The sequence below is a fragment of the Anguilla rostrata genome, chromosome 15 (assembly GCF_018555375.3).
Source record: "Anguilla rostrata isolate EN2019 chromosome 15, ASM1855537v3, whole genome shotgun sequence".
Taxonomy (NCBI): domain Eukaryota; kingdom Metazoa; phylum Chordata; class Actinopteri; order Anguilliformes; family Anguillidae; genus Anguilla; species Anguilla rostrata.
This window is the reverse complement of record NC_057947.1, coordinates 10,865,762-10,885,718: the sequence shown is the minus strand read 5'-3', so window position 1 is coordinate 10,885,718 and position 19,957 is coordinate 10,865,762. Positions and strand designations below refer to the sequence as shown.

The following is a 19,957-nucleotide window of genomic DNA, read 5'->3' as shown; positions in this document are numbered from 1 at the left end:
CACTGAGTTAGCTGGATAACTGCAGTGAGTAAAACCGGAATCCTCCCTAATCCAGAACATGAATTGAAGCAAAAAGAGCTGTTCCGGGGTTTACTCAGCACCATTACCCAGCTAAATCAGTGATCCTGCTTCATGGAATACCCCCCACCCTGAGCTGGTGTTCTGCCAGGGTTCATCTTCGTTATGAAACCTGGTAGGAGACACATAACTGCAGAGCGCAGTGACCCCAGCAGGGGGCAGTAGCAAGGTTGCCCTCCCCACTCTCCTCTCCTCTCGGGGGGCCCAAAATCCGCTGCTCTCTGACAATGGGAAAGCCCTGGAGCCGAACTAACGGCTCGGACGGCTGCCCGAGCGCTGGGGCGACGTTACGTAAGTTTCGGTGGAGCGGGGAGTCCGGCGCGCGCCCCCCCCCCCCAGTCCCTGGACAGCCGCGCGGAGGTGCGGAGCTCAGCGGCGGTGTGGAGCTGCAGCGGCGGTGCTAAGCGGTAGCGGCGACGGTGTCTCCAGGAAGCCTCAGATCCGCAGCTGGTTAATGAGTTTGCAGAGAGAGGGAGAGCTGCAGCTGCACAGCGGGGCTAAAGTTCACTCAGGAAAAACAGGGAGAGAGAGAGAGAGAGAGAGAGAGGGAGAGCCTGAGGAACACAACCTTCTTCAGACCTGGTAGGTGACGTCTTCCGCTAAAGCAGGTGCTTCTGCGCTTTTGTAGAGTTTTCTACTTTCATGTGATTTTGGGTCTTTGTTGCATGGCGACTAATCTGACCTTAAATTCCTTTTAAATCAGAAAATGCCTCTGTTGCTTCCTGCGATCACTTCTGGTCAGAGGGTGAAGAGGGTGGGTGGGTGGGTGTGCTCCTAACAGGCGCCTGCTTCAAAGTGTTGGTTCTGAATGGGGGGCACTGTGCTGGGCTGTGCTGGTGCTGGGCGGCAGTGATGCGGGGTTCAGGGGGGCCCCGATCTGCTCTTCTAATCAGTGGCGTTGGGAAATTACCGATGTCGTCGCCTGAGCTGCCCGGAACAAAAGCGAGCGATCCCAGGCATAACGGTCTCCATACATCGTGGGATCGCCGTCCGCTCTGCGCATTAGACGGTCTGTTTGACCCACAGAGGAGAAGAGCTGCGGGACCCAAGCTGTTAAAGAGTCTTTACCCAAACGAACAGGCCTGTCATCGCTCAGCACTACTGTAGAGCTTTCTCTTGCAGCACCCTGCCGAACATATCACACGTATGACGTTTATGACACGTATGACGCGTGCAGTGGGGAGGGGACTGCAGTGTGTCGCAAAACATCTTTAAAATGACCCTAGCGTTACTTGCATTAAAACTCGGTACTTTTACGATGTGTCATAATTACCATTTTGTGCGGTAAGTCTTGGGTTGAAAGGCAGCGCAGGCAGACGTGAAAGGGTTACATGTTCGCCCGCGTCCTCCGGGACTTCGGCTTGTGATTCAGGGTCCCAGACGTTCCTCGAATTCCATTATGCTGGAGCTCAGTGGGACTTTAAGCCCCTCGTGTCCCGTTCACAGACTTCCTCGAGAGGTATAAATCCTGAGAGAGAGAGAGAGCCGGGCTTTACGCTCTTCCCTGTCCGGCCTGGCGTTCCCATCGCTTCTGTTTCTCTGCATAATCGTGCACAGGTCTGACAAAAGGCTCGCGTTTGGAGAACTGGCAGAAGGACGTGTGAATGCAATGAGAAGGCGCAACAAAGTGCTTTCAGTTTATTCACCAAATTAATTCAGCCGCAATTACAACCCCAGTACTGAACTCGGGGTGAAATGAAGGGTGAAGAACTTAAAACACACCTTCACAAAAACATCAGTAAAAAAAAAAAAATTTTATGGGGGTGGAGGGGGGGTGAATAAACTCTGTTCAGCTGGGGAGGGATGGAAGGCTCCCGTGGACTGGATGGAATTGCCTTTTTAATCGGGAGATTAACCTCTGCCAGGGATTGCACACAGACACTTCCTGCTGCCATATATGGGAAATTAAATGATGTGTAAGCAAACAAGAGAGGGCAAGAGACAAAGTTCAGGTGAATATTTAATATTAGGGAAGCGTGAGTGTGGTTTATTTTCGCTGATGCTGCCCGGTCCTTCTCCACCGAACCATGTCGGCTCCGTTCATTCTTTCACAGGTTAGTCTCCTGAGCGTGGATGGGGCTTCCGTATCCGAAACCTTCACAAATACAGCGTACTGCAACATCAACATCGGATATGACATTGCAACACTTCACACTACATAGGCACAAGCATTACTAAATTACTTCCACATATACACACTATGATGTCTAATGTATTTTTATAGACTGTCAGTGAAACATCCATCATATTTTTCAGATGGTCGATGTATGTACAGTATTTTGTTGTATGGTTCATTTCTGAAAGGGTGTATTGCAGGTGTATTGAAGGATCTGATAGAGTTGAATGGTTTCAGCGAGTTTTGTTTTTAAAGCTCATTGCGTGAACATTCATCGCACAGTGAATGACTGATTGACGGCTTTCCTTGATAATTTGGAAGGGGGCGGTGTGTTCGTTTCTGCACCATTCTCCACAGCTAGTATTTGGAACATTCATCAAATGAATGGGAATTTTGAGTGTTTCATAAGCACAGACTCCCGCAGATGACTACGCAGCGAATCTGATGTGGTTCCGAATGAAGTTTCTCTTCCCTTTTTTATTTTTATCTTTGGAACTTGCTAAGATCAGTAAAATGAAAGTATATGTACTTCTGAGTGTGGTTATGCAATGCCACTGCAGGAGCAGTGTATTTTGCGTGACTGTCAGAAGGAGACATTCAGAATGGTGCATTGTGGGAATGTGCCCCTAGGGGGGCGGAACAGTGATCTAAAGTTATGTACACCAGCTATAGTGGCGCATAATTGCCCTGGTTATCGTAAATCGATAATCAGATCCTTGGCCTGGCGATGTGACATCGCCCAGCCCGGTCTTCCGTTTATGGCCCGAAACCACAGGCTATTTCAGGGCACACAAGGAGTGAGATATCACAGGATTAACAGGCGCAAAGCTCTGCCTATGCCACATACAAGCATGAGGGTTCTACCGGAGTTCCACCTTTGCAGTTCTGGCTAATTCCATTACAAACAGGGCAGTATAAAATGGCATTTGTTCAGTTGAAGTAACCTGAAAGTTGGTTGTAGATCAGACAGTCCAAGGTCTTGCAACGCCGTTGTTCACGTTTCTGACATTCATAACTTAATTTATGTCCCGTGGGAGTTAACAGCAATAAGGCAATAAACAGCCAGTGAAATTCAGGCTTGCCAGTTCCCACTATCAGGAGAGTAAATTACATTATGGTGTCATTTGTGGGAGTTGTCCGGGTCAGGATACAGTGGGGAGGGTTGTGATCTGCTCTTTGCTGGGAACAAATATCTGGTTTAGAGGCATGCATTTTGTAGAGAGATCCACAGAGATCCATTGAAAGGGTTAGGAAGACCACAGATGCTAGAAGAGACTGCAAGGGCTATGTGTTCAGTGCAGAAAAGACTGGATATGGTGTGTTGATTCTTAACTTGTTAATGGGAGCACTATACATTTGTGTCCCTGTATTGAAGCAAACTTTAATTCTCATTTAGACTAATACTGAGAGTCAGTGGTGGCTGGTGATAAAAATGGGGGGGGGGGGGGTGCGCAGTTTTGGGGGGGGACAAACAAATTGAAGCAGCACTTCATAGCTCAGCAAAAAATAAAAAATAAAAAAATCTAAAAACAACACAACACACTGTAATGTTGCCTAAACACTGGCCAGTAGCACTACTTGAACATATTTTGCCCTCCTTAATAATATAAAATATGTAGAGATTACAAAATGCCCATTTCACCTACATCACCTAAAGTTACCAACAGGCAACAGCTCTATTTCTAAATATGGAACTACCTAATCATTTTCTACTGCCACTGTTGCATTCTATTAAGCCATAAAAAGAGTAGGAAAATATTAGCTAACTCCAAGGTCATTTATATAGCCTTCTGCTGCCATCTGCTGGACAAAATGTGAATATGTGAACGCTGAAAATTAAGGGAGGCAAAATTCACAAACCCACGGAATATCCCGGGATTATCGGAGCTCTCACTCTCACCATGGCCACGCAAAGCCAACTCAAAGGCTCCACAAAATTTCACACAGTCTATTATTCTGGACAGGATGTCACCTCTTCGTTGTGCCTTCTAATGCCAATCCTGTAGCCTTCATCTAGCTATTCAGCAATGCTAAGCCTGCCAAAAAAAGAAATTAGCCTCATACTGTTGTCTAGATGTCTGCGGCTACTTTGGTGCCATTTGCATTTTTCAGAAAGATGTTTTAGGTCTTGTACCCCCGTCGTTGTCCACAACGCTTCAGTGCCGACACTTTGAACTAGCAAACAGGGAAAGCAATAAAAGGCATTACTTACACCACATCCAGCTAGCCAAATCAGTTCGTCATAACAGGAGCGAGAGAAGCCCCGGGTGTCAAGGGATCAGCCCCAGCATACCTCCACCAGATATTCAAACCCTACATGCCAGCCAGATCCCTCCGTTCTGCTACCTCAGGACGCCTAGCACCTCCCCCTCTTCGCACCTTCTTATGCGAAGTTCTTATCAGCACTTTGCACGTCTCCTGTCTGTTCTGGCCCCACGATGGTGGAATGACCTCTCTGTGGAGGTAAGAACAGCTGAGACACTGACCCATTTCAAACGACGACTGAAGACTCACCTCTTCAGGCTGCACCTCTCCCCATCCCTCCCTACCCCCCTGTAAATTACTGTAAGCTTAGGGTTGTAACTAGGCATCTGTTTCGTAGGAGACTTAGGTGCATTAACTGTCTTAACTACTACTTGTATTTTTTCCGTAGACTGCGCTGTTGCCGTTCTCGTTGTTAGTGTTAATCAGTTTAACCTTCAGGGTCCAAGTTGAACTATGCGGTTGTTCCCTGCACTTGGACCGGTACTTCTCTCTAGGGGTTTCGTCATACTTGTTCCTGGTTATGGTTATACACTTTGTTGTACGTCGCTCTGGATAAGAGCGTCTGCCAAATGCCTGTAATGTAATGTAATGTAATGGGTGTAAACTCGGCCTCGATCACTTGCCTGCTGCTGAACTTGTAAATCGGGTCGGTCCGGTCCAAGCTCCTTCATCCTCTTTTTTTCTTCCAGTGAACGCCTTGTGAAAGGGTGTTTTTGTAAGGAAATAACCGAATTTTCTTTGATTTCCGCGGTTCCACTTGAAGTTGCCATCTCCTGAAAGTACCGGTCAGCTAGCTAAGGAACAGGAGTGACGGTCGCGCATCCGTAGTTATATTAATGGCGGGTGTGAAGGAGGCTATATTCACACAGAAATTAACCAAATACAATTTGATTTTGGAACCAATTTTAACTTAATGCTGACAGGTCCTGAGCCAGGCGCACTGTACGAGTAAACCATTTTTATTTTATAATTATTTCGCATTTATTTCCGCATTAATGAACCGCAAAAGCACAAAGCGTAATGACGTCTATAATGTTTGCTTTTTATAGCTTTGCCTGATGTTCGGTTGAGTACTTGTTGCTCTCACACGATCTTAGTGTGGAATGTTTTCTGTGGTTCACATATTTAGAAACCTCTATGATCAGGACGCATGAAGCTTCACTTCTGGGAAAGTGGGAAACATTGTGCAAAGATCTATACAGGATATCCATAGTGTTTTTGGTTTCTCTGTCTTCCTGTGTTGAATTTGACCTTTCTGTTTCAGAATGATGTCCTTTATCTTTACCACTGCCAAATCACTGCCCCTAACTCTCTCCCTCTCCTTCACTCTCTCTCTGTTCTCTCCCTCTCTATTTTCTCTTCTCTCTCTCTCTTTCTCTCTTACTCCCCCTACCTCCCTCCAGGTTTGTCCTGAAACGGGCATCATGCCACAAGTTGAAGTGAAGACAAAGGTTTCAAAATTCCTCAATAAAACCACACCAGGGCTACAGATATGGAGAGTAGAGGTGAGAACTGCATTTAAAAAGTTCCCACTTCTAATCCTTCACAACAACTGCGATTGGCATTTTGGAATTGTGGGATTTCATGCATTTTTCATTTATGATGTTATGAAAATGTGTGTGGAAAAAAGTGTATAAATGTCTGCTGTGAAAAATGAATGGTGTGTCATTCTGTGTTCCTTTGCTTCTCAGAAACTGGAGATGGTTCCAATCCCTACAAAAATGTATGGCCGCTTTTTTGAAGGGGACAGCTATGTCATTTTATATGTATGTATGATATTAACTGATTTGTATGATATAAAAAAAAAAGGTTATGGTACTGTAGGATATGTATAATATTGTATGTATAACCGCCATTGATTTAAAAAAACCTTTCTGTCTGAAAAGAATATGACAAGAAGATTAAACCCTGACAAAAGCTGTTGCTTTTAAACAACAAAAAACTTAACTTTCTTACTCTCTACTTCAAGTGTAGCTGGAGTATTTTTATTTTTTTTAACAGAATATAGCCATCAAACATACATCAAACATGAGTTTTAAATCAGTTTCATAGTCTTACAGCAGGAATCCTGCTGGTGTTTTTGTCCTATTGTTCTGAAGCACAAAATCAATAATGGGATTAATCTGTCAAGCTATAATTTTGCTTCAAGGTTAAATGTAACAGATTTTTCTCTAAATGAATTCAGGCCAGAGTTCTTATCAGCACTAAAAGTGCATACAGTAGATTTTTTTTATTGGAGGTCTTCTTCCTTTGATTAAAGTGAAGAGAAACTGAAACAAACTTACAGTTGAAAATAACTGAAATTGGCTTACGGGATTCTGTGTCAATGCGTTTATTCATAGACTCACAAAATCGGCAAAAGCTTTGGCTATGACATCCACTCCTGGCTGGGCAGCTCCGCCTCCACGGACGAGCAGGGGGCGGCGGCCATGTACGCCAACCTGATGGACGAGCACCTGGGGGGCGTGGCCATACAGCACCGGGAGGCCCAGGGCCACGAGAGCGACGCCTTCCGTGGCTACTTCAAACAGGGCATCATGTGAGCTCACCGGCCTCCCCGCCCCCCTCCCCCCCCCCCCCGAAATAAAGCGGCGTCTTTTTTCTTGCTTATTAAAGCAGGGTTCTGCTGCCCTGGTCTTTGAGTGACGCAGGGTTGCTTGTTTTGTTATCGGCTTAAATGTTCGGAAAATGCATTTTATTTAATGAATGAATTAATCCAATAAATAATAATAACAACAATGAACTGTGCAATCAGCTCCTTCAGTAGAGCAGTTAGTGCTGATTGACAGTGAGAAGCCCCGCCCCCTGCACATCTCCAGGGCCAGGCTGCAGAGCCTATAATGTGCGGTGTGAGCGGCAGCCCTCGGTGCTGTGTGCACAGTGCGTCCGTCACCGAGAGCCGAGCTGAGCTGAAAATAAGGCTGTTTGAGGAAGTTCGGTAGGCGCGGTGGGATGGGGCTGAGATGGGGGGGGGGGGTAGCTTCTGCACTCTGCTTCTTAGGAATGGCAGCTGTGTCTGACTCTCTGAGAGAGAGAGGAACTGCTCCTATGACCGCAGCGCTGCTCTCTCTCTCTCCCACGCTCTCTCACGCTCTGGTGTGTCTGCCGCAGTTACTGCCGGGGCGGGGTGGCGTCGGCCATGAACCGAGTGGAGACCAACGCCTACAGCGTTCAGAGGCTGCTGCACGTCAAGGGGAAGAAGCACGTGGTGGCCAGAGAGGTGAGAGGGCAAGAGTTCAAACCAGACTGCGCATCCTCTGCGTGTAACCACTCCATGTCACAAAAACCACTCGCACAGGGCACCACATGACCTCCACCTGCAATGAACGGCACACCATTCATAATCCACCTCCAAGCCAACGTTCTTTGTATTAATTGCACTTTGGTGTAAATACATTGCATATTGTGTTACATGTACGTGTATTCTGTCAGTTGTTATATGTATGTGCATTCTGTGAGACTGGTGTATGGATGTATAATCTGTGAGACTGGTACATGTATGTGTCATGTATTCTGTGAGGTGATATGTTTTCTGTGTTCTGAGTTCAGGTGGAGATGAGCTGGAGCAGTTTCAACAAGGGCGACGTCTTCCTGCTGGACCTGGGAAACCTGATCGTTCAGTGGAACGGCCCGAAGAGCAACCGCATGGAGCGCCTCAAGGTCGGCCGCAGTCTGTGTTAATCCCACCTCATTGTGTCCTATAATCCAGCATATCTCAGTTAATCCCACCTCATTGTGTCCTATAATCCATCATATCTCAGTTAATCCCACCTCATTGTGTCCTATAATCCATCATATCTCAGTTAATCCAATTTTAATGTGTCCTATAACCATCATATCTCTGTTAATCCCACCTCACTGTGTCCTATAATCCATCATATCTCAGTTAATCCCATTTTAATGTGTCCTATAACCATCATATCTCTGTTAATCCCACCTCACTGTGTCCAATAATCCATCATATCCCAGTTAATCCAACACTCTTGTATTTGACACCAGTACACACACACGTACAGTATGTGTGTGCAGGTAGTGTGTGCTGAAACAGCAGCCAGTTTACGGGAGGGTTTCCCAATCAGGGGACGGTCCTGGCCAAAGACATCCGGGATCGGGAGCGAGTGGGACGCGCACAGGTGACTGTCGTAGAGGGAGACGACGAGAAGTCGTCGGAGGAGGCGATGAAGATCATGAAGCAGGTGCTCGGGGACAGGAGAGACATCAAAGAGGCTGTTCCTGACCAGGTGGTGGACCAGGCGCTGAAGCACAGCCTCAAGCTCTTTCAGTAAGTCCCCCCCCCCCCCTTGTGCCCCCGCCCCCCACCAGTCCCTGTCAAATAACTGCCATCTGCAACACATCAAGCCCTGTATTCATGAATAAAGTTTTATTACTGTTTTCTACAAATTGACTGAGATTTGATATTAAACAGTAAACATTCTGTATAAGAATAATACCAATGTAGCCCTCCCCCCCCCCCCCCCCCCCAAAAGGCCTGTATTCATAAGACCTTTCAGAGTACCAGAGCTGATCTCAGGTCAGCTTTCCCTTTTAGCTCTTAATGGACAAGATTAGGATACGGACAGGGAAAGGCTGATCCTAGATCAGCTCTCTTGCTCTGGCTCCAGGATAGACAGTCACAGCCCACTGCTCTGGCCTTTTTCCCCAGAATTTCGGACATGCAGGGGAACCTGGTGATGCATGAGGTGGGCATCAGGCCCCTGACTCAGGACCTGCTCAATAACAAGGTGAGTTTAATGATAAGGACACCGACAGCATTATTATTTATTTATTATTGGACTTTACTGTGCAAAAAATGGGCTGAAGGGTTTAAAATACATGTAAACATGTCACTAATGTGACTCCAATGACATTATTATTATTATTATTATTATTATTATTATTATTATTATTATTATTATTATTGTTCCTTACTGTGCGAGAAGGGGACTGAAGAGTTGCACATGAAAATGTAAACATGTAACTAATGTGACTCCAATGACTTTCTCATCCAGAAATAGATGTCCCAGCTGATTAGACTTTTTCCCTATTATGAGAGAAAAGCTTTAAAATATCAACAGTCATTGCTTGGGGACAGATTCTATGTGTAGGCCATCCATCCATGTCTCATGTCTTAAACTGCTTATTCCAGGTCTGGGTTGTGGGTAGTCCTGTTCCCTAATGAGGGGAAACACATCAGGGCGTGACAGTTACTTTATAAGTCAAAAGTCAAATTTTGACCTCACTGTCACTAAGCATCTGAGTGAGCTCCACCAAATTACTCACAGTAACGAGTGCAGCCCTCATGCAACCTACTACATGCAGTATAGTATTCAGTAAGATATTAAGACAATGACTGTGCTCAGTGGATTATTAGTAAGTTGGGTTGAGTGACTCATGAGGGCATTTTGAAAAGTTCAAGGAGATAAGAGAACCACCTTACCTTTATTCTTTATGATGACAACTAATAGCAAGTTGAAATCCATTCCAAACCTAGAAGCGTTATAACAGCATTTAAACAAACTGACAGATATTAAATTCATATGCCATATATAATTAATAGTCACCTGCTCTTCCTGTTAATTGTATACAGTAAAAAATATGAATTAAGTAACTCAGTTTCTGTAATTAGACTACAAAATATGGAATCAAGACTGTAGTGCAATACAAAAAGACACGATAATGTTCTATAACACTGGAATATTGTTTATGACTAATATTCATGAAACTAAGCAATGCCGCTGCTCACTGTGTCCGATCAACAACAATAACACGCAATATTAGAAAGGCAAAACATATTTAATTTAACACAAAGAAAAAATGGATGAAAATCTCTCTTGGGTACTGGGCTCTACCCAGATTGTGACCTTTGACCTGCTAGTGACTTAACCAAATGGGTGGGACCGGTTTCATTACCTACCAATAGATTACAAAAGAGGGGGAAAAAATCAAGGGAAAAGGAATATCATGTAATTACCCTTTCTGTAGCCTTATCAATGGGCGGACTACTCCTACACAGTCATAACACCCACGTCTTGAAAGATAATTTTTGTTAACCGATCCTCTCTATTCTGCAGGACTGTTACCTGTTGGACCAGGAGGGCACCCGGATCTTTATATGGAAAGGAAAGAGGGCCTCTAAAACCGAGAAGTTTGAATCTGTGGAGAAAGCAGAGGTCAGAACCACCTCTTCCCTTATCCCTGAAAACAAAAACAGGAGCACCACAGAACCATCGTCCAATGAATCATTAGACTGCAGTTAAAATTGTTCGCAATTCCATTGCAGTCTACAGTTTTAGACCACTGTATTATATACCCCATTCAGATAGACTGGCATTTTACTTCGATCCACTGAACAGTGGGAAATCAATCACATCCTCAGGGTGCTACAAATCCTATGACTCCGCAGGTGATGTTCATGTCAATGGATTCTGAATGAGAGATGAGCGCATGCTGGTGTAGATCTGTATAGAGAGTTCTGTTGGGCACTCCTGAGCACAGAGATTGTGTTTATCCATAAAGTGTGCTATTAATGTGACGCAGTGTATACGGGACAAACCCAGCCCAATCGCGGCACGTGAAGGCTGACCGGGGCACTGTCTGTCTGTCGCAGCTGTATAAGAAGGCGAAGGGGTACCCTCCCTACACGTATGTGCAGGTCGAGAACGACGGGGCGGAGTCGGCGGTGTTCAGGCAGCTATTCCAGCGCTGGACCGCGAGGGAGAACAGCGTGGGGCTGCCAACGTCGCACAGCCCCGGGAAAATCGGTAAGCAGGGCTAGAGTACTGAACACCGCGTCCAGACTCAACACTGCACCCAGACTCAACACCGCGTCCAGACTGAACACAAAACGGCCAGACTCAACACTGTGCCCAGACTGCACACTACACCCTGACTCAACACCGCGTCCAGACTGAACACAAAACGGCCAGGCTCAACACTGTGTCCAGACTGTACACTACACCCTGACTCAACACCGCGTCCAGACTGAACACAAAACGGCCAGACTCAACACTGTGCCCAGACTGCACACTGCACCCAGACTGAACAGAGCATGCAGACTGCACGTGGCATGCAGACGGAACACTGTGTTCAGACCACAGGCAGAGCATCATCTGTATTTATAATAAAAGGGGCTTTGAGCGTCCAGAAGGGTTCAGCAACCCTAGTCCTGGAGTCTCAGATATTTCTGATTTCTGGCATCTACAAAACTGAACTGAATAATTATGCTACTGAACACAGGAGACATGCTGGAGATTCTCTGCATTACACCAGGGCAGTTCAATCCGGCTCAGAACCACCTCTGGCACTCTAGACCCAGGGTCACCTTCACCGGGTTAGGAACATTGAGATCTGCATCTGGGGCATACACAGAGGAAGTTATACAAATGGAATTTTGATTTAATAAAGGGATAATGAAAATTTGGGGTAATTATATGTCCATAATTACTTATTAAAACCTGGAAATATGTGATGAGCTCTACCATAGCAACAGGCAAGGAACGAAGCAAGTAGGTGCTGCTGTCTGTAAGCTCAAGCCATTAACACTGCTAATTAACACTGCAGCCAAGGTGGAGCAGGTAAAGTTCGATGCCGCCTCCATGCACGCACGACCCGACCTGTCCGCCCAGAAGAGAATGGTGGATGATGGGAGTGGGGAAGTACAGGTGAGTAACAGTTCTGTGAGTAAAACCTAACAGAGTTCTGTGAGTAAAACTTAACTGAACTAAAACTTAGTTTTTAGTTCTGAGTTCTGATTGTTCTGTGAGTAGCGGGCAATTTACAGCTTTGGTGCTGTATGATTGCCCAAAGGCAGGTGATAGACTTTAACGGAGTCAAAGTTCAGTATAATTTAAGTCTCAGATCGCGATAACAAATCGCCCATCGCTCTAGTATAAACCAAAAAGTCATTGCAATCGACTGTCAAACGTGATAAGTGTCTGTGGCAACGATCATACATCACCAAACTGTAAACTGCCCTTAAAACATGATAATTCTGAGAGTGGAACCTCGGGTTCATTTCCAAAAGGAGCTCGCCTGTCTCTGCGTTTTATAGCAGATCACATAGAAGCATCTGATTAACGCGCTCCTTTATTGGCAGGTCTGGAGGATAGAAGACAACGAGATGGCTCCTGTAGAAAAGAAAAAGCTGGGGCACTTTTACGGGGGCGACTGCTATCTGATTCTGTATGAGTACGAGGTCAACAGCAGGGTGCACTACATCCTGTACATCTGGCAGGTCAGTATCACAGCGACACACCCTCTCTCATCCCTAACCACCCGCCCACACCGCAAAGTAGCCCTTACGGCAAAATCACGCCCACGCAAGCAATCTCCTTTCCCTCAGTGTCAAGTCTGGACTGTGGACTGTGCCAGAAATGGAAGTTCAACAATCATGCCTGATTACAAGCGATCGAATACCGTACATTTTTAACGGAGGCAGTGAAATGGGGAAGCCGTTCATTGCAGTTCCTCGGAAGGTTCAGCCTTTCGAGTGCGCCCCCAGGAAAACGTGGGAAGGCGTAGCCTGAGCAATTCATCGCAGTTCCTCAGTAGCCGTGTCTCACGTCATTGAGGTTCTGCTTTTTCTAATGTCAAACTCAGGGCCATCACGCAAGCATCACGGAACTGGCCTCCTCAACCCTTCAAGCCTCGGTCCTGGACCAGCAGTACAATGGGGAACTGGTCCAAGTGCAAGTACCCATGGGCAAGGAGCCCATGCACCTACTGGCTATCTTCAAGGGAAAAATGATCGTCTACGAGGTACCTTTACGGATTCATGTTTTCATTTGCTTGCTAAAGGCAATGAGCACAATTAAACATTGATACAATGCATGTATTTATAGCCAGGGATAATTTCCTACACTAGTCCCCTGGGTCTCCCTTTTTCCAACAGCTCATGTGTGGTTTCTACGCAAGGGGCCAAGGCCAAGCTGTGTAGTGTCTCAGGGAATTCATCCGCATGAATTGTGTGTGAACGTCCTGAATGGTGAAATGTCCTGAGGTGTCATTCCTCAGCTCCCCAGAGGTGGTGCTGTTGAGGTGACCTGTTAAATGGCGCCCCAGTGCCCCAGAGAGCCGGTGTTAACCTGTCTGTGCCTGTCCTGTACCCCAGGAGGGGAGCTCCAAGGGGGGCTCCACACAGCCCCAGCCCGCGGCCCGCCTTTTCCACATTCACGGCACCAACGAGTTCAACACCCGCGCCATCGAGGTGCCCGCCCGCTCCTCCTGCCTCCACTCCAACGACGTCTTCGTGCTCAAGACTGAAATCTGCTGCTACCTGTGGTACGGGAAGGTAAGAGGGAGTCCCGGCAGCCTGGTTAATGTGTTCCGCCGGCTTTGCTTTGCCCTTCACCTCACATTTACATTCAGGCATTCCGCAAACACCCTTATCCACCTCCGACTTCCACAGTTTACATTCCTTAAACTGCAATCCATTTATCCCGCTGGATGTTTACTGAAGCCATTCAGTACCTGTTGTGGCGTTGAGTTAAGAATCTTGCTCAACAGCAACACCTTATCTAGGACCTGAACCTACAACCTTTGAGTTATGAAAGCCGCTCCCTAAACATTACCCTAAACTGCCACCCTACAGGACGAGGACCGTGGGTGAGTTTTTTTACTATAAAATATCTAAAGCATGGGTGGGCAAGAGGTTTCATGCAAACTTCTGCTCTTAATTATTTATTTTGCCCATGTTGACTGATATTAGAGCTAGATTTCTTGGTTAGCTCATGAAGGACAGCTGAAGACTTCTTGTGTCTATATGAAATTAAACTGTAAGCACTACCATTGGTTACTAAATTAGATGGTAAGCACTGCCATTGGTTAACTGAGGAGGGGTATTTTATTCGAAACAAAAACCTGCACATACACACTGGCCCACCAGAAATGGTAAATGGAGCAAATGGAGTAAATATTGTGAAGTATAGCGTGGTCTGGGTAAATACTCAATTCTGATTGGCTGGAAGGTGTGCATTAAAACCGTTTAACTTGCATGTAGTTTGGGTCAAGTTTAATCACCATTTTAAATTCATATGCTGCCTGGCAAAAGATCCAACCTATGTAACCATAGCAACAGCCTAGTATACAACTTTGTAAGTAATTAGTGGCAGCAAAATGCCACAAAATATTAATGACCGTCCTTATATTTAACCTTTGGCAAGTGACCATGGTGTATGTGGAATAATCCACTCTGAGGTGCGCAATAAAGGATTTGTACACACTCAAGCGGAGGCAGCAAGCCTCCATTTGGCATCACGGCAGTTATTTGCCTCTGCGTCGTGTGTTAAAACCCATTAATGTGCACCTGGTTGTGGATTATTCCTAACATATGAGGTATTTGTAATGTCTCTCTGTAGGGTTGCAATGGAGATGAGAGAGAGATGGGGAAGTCGCTGGCAGACACCATCTCCAAGAAGGAAAAGCGTGTGATAGCAGAGGGACAGGAACCTTCCGATTTCTGGCTGAATCTTGGAGGGAGGTCCCAGTACCCCAACAGCAAGAGGTACCACAGACACCTCCCCAGGGGACTGCCCCTTGTCCCTGCTGCTCATCCTCTGATTGGTTCTCATATCTAACTCCTGCAATCTCTGCCAATGTTAAGGCTGCAGGAAGAGAGCCTCTACATCAGTCCCCGCCTCTTTGAGTGCTCCAATCAAACGGGTCGCTTCGTCGCCACGGAGATAGCCAACTTCACCCAGGAGGACCTGGATGAAGATGATGTCATGCTGCTGGACATCTGGGACCAGGTGAGACCTCAACAGGGTCAGTGAGAGGGAGGTGTTTTAGGTAAGCGATACTCTATGAAAAGGGTGTCTCCACTGTAATTGGCTGCTCTTGTCCCCAGGTTTTCCTGTGGATAGGCAGGGGAGCCAATGAGACGGAGAAGAAGGAGGCCTTCGCTAAGGCGCAGGACTACCTTCGTAATCACCCCGCAGGGCGAAACGTCAACACCCCCATCGCCATGATCAAACAAGAGTTTGAGCCTCCCACCTTCACTGGGTGGTTCCCCGGCTGGGACCCCTACATGTGGCATGTGAGTCCCCACTTCCCTGGGCCGTCCAGGATCACCCATGTGGTGCATGTCCTCAATGGGAAGCTTGAGTTTGGGTGAAAGTATGAGAGCAGGAGTGTGCAGCCAGTGTAGGACCCAGTGCTCGACCTGTTACTCTGTGTCTAACCTGTTAATCTCTGTTTAACCTGTTACCCTGTGTTACTCTGTGTCTAACTTGTCACTCTGTGTCAAATTGTGACAGTCATATAATAAAAATAAATAAATAAATAAATCCATCCAAATGACCCTCTGTAGGTGCTGTCTTCCCACATGGGTTGCACATGAAAAATTTAGTGTGCAACCCACTTTAGAAATGCAAAACCATTCCTTCTGCTCAGAAGTTACATATGTAAAGTATTATGAATATTGTGCTAATGGCAGTTTTTTTTGTTTGTGTCATCAGGACAGGAAGTCCTACGAGCAGGTGAAAGCTGAACTGGGAGACGCCAGAGAAGTCATCCAAATCACCATGGTGAGCCTCCGGTCACCGTGACTCCTCCGCTCAGAAATCCTGTTAGAACCAATACAGATAGAGAGGCTCTGTCACCGCGGTTACAGAGATTCGCTCGCTACAGACGCTTGGGGGGGGCGGGGGCGGGGGGATTTTACAAGTTGTAGGCTCCAGTTTTTTTTGTCTGGTTGGGACCAAATTGTAAGAAAAAAAACGTTCGGTCGTAACGTCGCAACTGACAAAGTATGAAATACAATTCCGAACCAATCCAACTGGCTTACGGGCTCCCGATCGTTTTTTGACACGTCTAAATAATTTGGGCACAATGGGCTTGAGTTCATCAGGTGTGAGAGGTCACACGAGACGATTCTGTGTTTCACTTCCCGTTGACCAATCAGGAGGTGGCTCCGTGTGTGACGTTTTGCCCGCTGCGCTTTGCCGACTGTAACGTCATCTGACTCAGTCGAGAGCTTGTATAGTCTATGCTATCATCCGACCTGTGGTCACAATCTGAACCTCGTTTAGTGTGAGAGGGCATCCAGACTCCCAACGTCGTAACCCCAAAATGCGCCGTCTCCAGGAAATGACGAAGCTGAGCCCGACGAGGGAGCCCGTGGCCCTGATGAGGGAGCCGCGCGGCCCCTCCATCCTGCCCACCTTCCCCCCCGACAAGCTAGTCAACCAGCTGGCAGAGGACCTGCCTGAGGGCGTGGACCCCACCAGGAAGGAGGTAAAGCCCCACACATACAGCCACACACACAGCCACAAACACATCCACACACACAGCCACACACACAGCCACACACACAGTCACACACACAGCCACACACACAGCCACACACACAGTCACACATACAGCCACACACACAGCCGCACACACAGCTACACACACAGCCACACACACATCCACACACACAGCCGCACACACAGCCACACACACAGCCGCACACACAGCCGCACACACAGCCACACACACAGCCACACACACAGCCACACACACAGCCGCACACACAGTCACACACACAGCCACACACACAGCCACACACACAGTCACACTCACAGTCACACTCACAGCCACACTCACAGTCACACTCACTGCCACACACATAGCCCTTCCATTACAAAAACACACACAGCATTTACATTACATTAGATTATAGGCATTTAGCAGACGTCTTATCCAGAGAGACTTACACAACTTTTTACATAGCATTTACATTGCATCCATTTATACAGCTGGATATATACTGAAGCAATGCAGGTTAAGTAACTTGCTCAAGGGTACAACAGCAGTGCTCTACCCAGGAATAGAACCGGTGGCCTTTAGGTTAAAAGACCAGTTCCTTACCCATTATACTACACTGCTGCCCAACAGCTTTGTGATGTTTTCCATAGGCAATTGAGTGGAGTTGCTCATAAAAATAAAAGAGGCCAGTTGTGAAACCTCGTGTGAACCCCCCCTCCCCCTCCCCCTCCCCCTCTTCCGCTGGTTAATCATCTGCCTCCCTCGGCTGCAGGAGCACCTCTCCAGCGAGGACTTCGCTCTGGTCTTGGGTGTTTCCCGCCTCGACTTCTACGCCATGCCCGACTGGAAGCAGAGGCAACTGAAGAAAGAAAAGGGTTTGTTCTAGGAGGAGAGGAGAGGGGAGAGAGGAGAAAGAGGAGAGGAGATTCACTCTCCATTTTCCTTTCTGCATCAGATAAACCTGCACTTCACTACTCAACTAATACTGATTTTTCTAAAAGGCTAGATTGCCAAGTTGTTTACTTACTATTAATGCCACCAATATGCGCTTTTGTATTTACAATGAGGGTAATTTGTATCAAACGTACTGAACTAATTGTAGGCGTCAATAGGGTTTTAAAGGGATAGTCCAACCTTTTGGGATATTCACTTTTTGGCTATCTTATGGTTAGATGATCAATACCAATTTCATCCCTGTGCACCCAGTACAGAAATATTACACAGTATCTACGGGCTGCATGCTAACTGTGCTACCTCTATGAATGGCTGCAGGCAAAAGCACTGCTGAGTGACAGAAACACAAGCGTGAGTTAGGGGTCGCCAGGTATGCCACTGACTGTAAACTTGCGCTACCACAGCTACCACTTCAGCCAATAATGCATACCTGGCAACCCCAAACTCAGGCTTCAAGCAGCACTGCAGCTACTAATCACAGCATCCAGTGTATGGATACATGGTTATTTGGCAATTATATTTCCGTATTTATCTGTCTCTAAAACAACAAAGATCTTTTTTTTTTTATATTTACTTGTTATAAACAGGCATTTTGAAATGCTGGAAGGTGTATTTCCATCACTAATTAGCAAAGCTAACGTTGCTTCCATCTGCAGCCATTCATAGAGATAGCACACTTAGCATACAGACTGTAGATACTGTCTAATATTTTTGTACTAGATGCACATGGATGAAATGGGTATCAATCTTATTGTCTAACTACATTACATTACATTTTTTTGGCAGATGCTTTTATCCAACGCAATGTACAATAAGTGCATACCAAAGGTCATTGGAACAAAGACAAAACACAGTTCCGATAAGGTGCAATACTCATTATGTAACAGTTATTCATAGCCATGAACACATTCACACCAAGTCCAAGTTCACACAGTAACTATGGGTAAGGCAATTTCCCAAAAAGTTGGGCTATCCCTTTAAGTCAAGGATCATTTTATGTGGAATTTAGAAACTTCTTGAAGGGGAATTAAGTTAGGGTTCTGTGAAACTACTCTTTTCTGCACAGCACTACGTCTGATTTATGACTGCTGAAATTCTAGATCTTATATAAAAACTACGCCCTTCGGTCATTTTTGAGTCTTGCTTGCCTTTAGCTAAATTTTCCATTGAAGACATGATCTTATGAAGTTAATGTGAGCACTAATATTATCTTATTTTGTTATAAGTAACAGTAGTAATATCCATGATGTATTTTCAGTATTACGAGTATTTTGATACTGCAAAACACTTGTTAAATAAAAGATCTATTACTAGTTTATTTTGTCATATTCTTTGGAATAAAACACATTTTTTAAGATTGATGTATTAAAGTTTTCATCAGTCACTCCAGCAAATATGCTGAATGGTAGGCAATAAAATGACATCCAGAGCTTCACACTTCTGTTTGTCTTTTCTACTGTTTACATTCTACTGGACAACACTGAATTTACATTGAACCAAATAAATCTTCATAAAGGCTGAGTCTTGCTCAGTTAAGCAGTGGAAATATTTAGCCACTGTTTGACTGAATGGTGGCAAAGGTGCTTTAAATGAAAAGGTACATCTGTTTATCATGGTGGAGGAGTCCTTTGGCTTAACCTCTCCCTGTCTGATGTCATATGGCTAAGCAGAAGAAGGACAACAGAAGCCTGTTGCCTAGCAATCTCCAACTCCACAGAGACTGCGAGGGTTATGCCACCTGTACACCTGTAAACATGCAGAACATCCTTCTCGCTCTTCTACACAACCGTGTGGTCCAGGTGTTCAAGTTCAATCTGTATTGTCCCTGGCGGGGAACTCTTATTATAGCAAAATCACAAAAGCCACACAAAAAGACACACAACAAAATACACAACACAAAGACAAGCCCAGAAACATAATACAAACAATAAATCCTGTTTACAATGTGCACATAGTGTGAACGTGCAGGCAGTATGTATATACAGGTACGAGGTATGATGAAATATATCTGTGTCTGTTGAGCATGTTTATTGCCAGGGGAACAAAGGAGTTCTTAAGCCTATTGCACTTAGCCCACAGCTGACTGAACAAGCGCCCACGGGGTAAAGTCTCAAATCAGCAAACAGAGCAGTGGTAAACCAACCCTGTTCCTGGAGATCTACCGTCCTGCAGGTTTTCACTCCAACCCTAACCAAGCACACCTCACTCAGCAGCTAGATATACCGTCCTGCAGGTTTTCACTCCAACCCTAACCAAGCACACCTCACTCAGCAGCTAGATATACCGTCCTGTAGGTTT

At 45.9% G+C, this 19,957-nt stretch overlaps 1 protein-coding gene across 2 annotated transcripts; it reads left to right on the top strand.

Moving 5' to 3' along the window:
* Positions 1-41: 41 nt before the first annotated feature.
* vil1 (villin 1) lies at positions 42-19,094 on the top strand. Of its 2 annotated transcripts, none has more exons than XM_064310841.1 (20): positions 42-660; positions 5,863-5,964; positions 6,151-6,225; positions 6,802-6,998; positions 7,571-7,679; positions 8,009-8,119; positions 8,539-8,741; positions 9,123-9,201; positions 10,531-10,629; positions 11,067-11,220; positions 12,020-12,120; positions 12,555-12,692; positions 13,058-13,216; positions 13,569-13,748; positions 14,815-14,960; positions 15,060-15,204; positions 15,303-15,491; positions 15,913-15,981; positions 16,541-16,690; positions 17,478-19,094. In XM_064310841.1, exons 2-20 carry the CDS (start codon positions 5,884-5,886, stop codon positions 17,589-17,591), a joined length of 2,499 nt encoding a protein of 832 aa, XP_064166911.1. In that variant the 5' UTR covers positions 42-660; positions 5,863-5,883; the 3' UTR covers positions 17,592-19,094. The 2 variants fall into 2 exon arrangements, with proteins under 2 accessions (XP_064166911.1, XP_064166910.1); XM_064310840.1 differs by lacking the exon at positions 42-660 and adding an exon at positions 1,902-2,132.
* Positions 19,095-19,957: the final 863 nt, after the last annotated feature.

Excerpts from the sequence above, each read along its gene's own strand:
- vil1 (XM_064310840.1), top strand. The coding sequence starts at position 2,106 with ATGTCGGCTCCGTTCATTCTTTCACAG. Across the intron at positions 6,999-7,570 it reads TACTTCAAACAGGGCATCAT|TTACTGCCGGGGCGGGGTGG; the intron begins GTGAGCTCACCG and ends TGTCTGCCGCAG. Across the intron at positions 16,691-17,477 it reads TGGACCCCACCAGGAAGGAG|GAGCACCTCTCCAGCGAGGA; the intron begins GTAAAGCCCCAC and ends CCTCGGCTGCAG.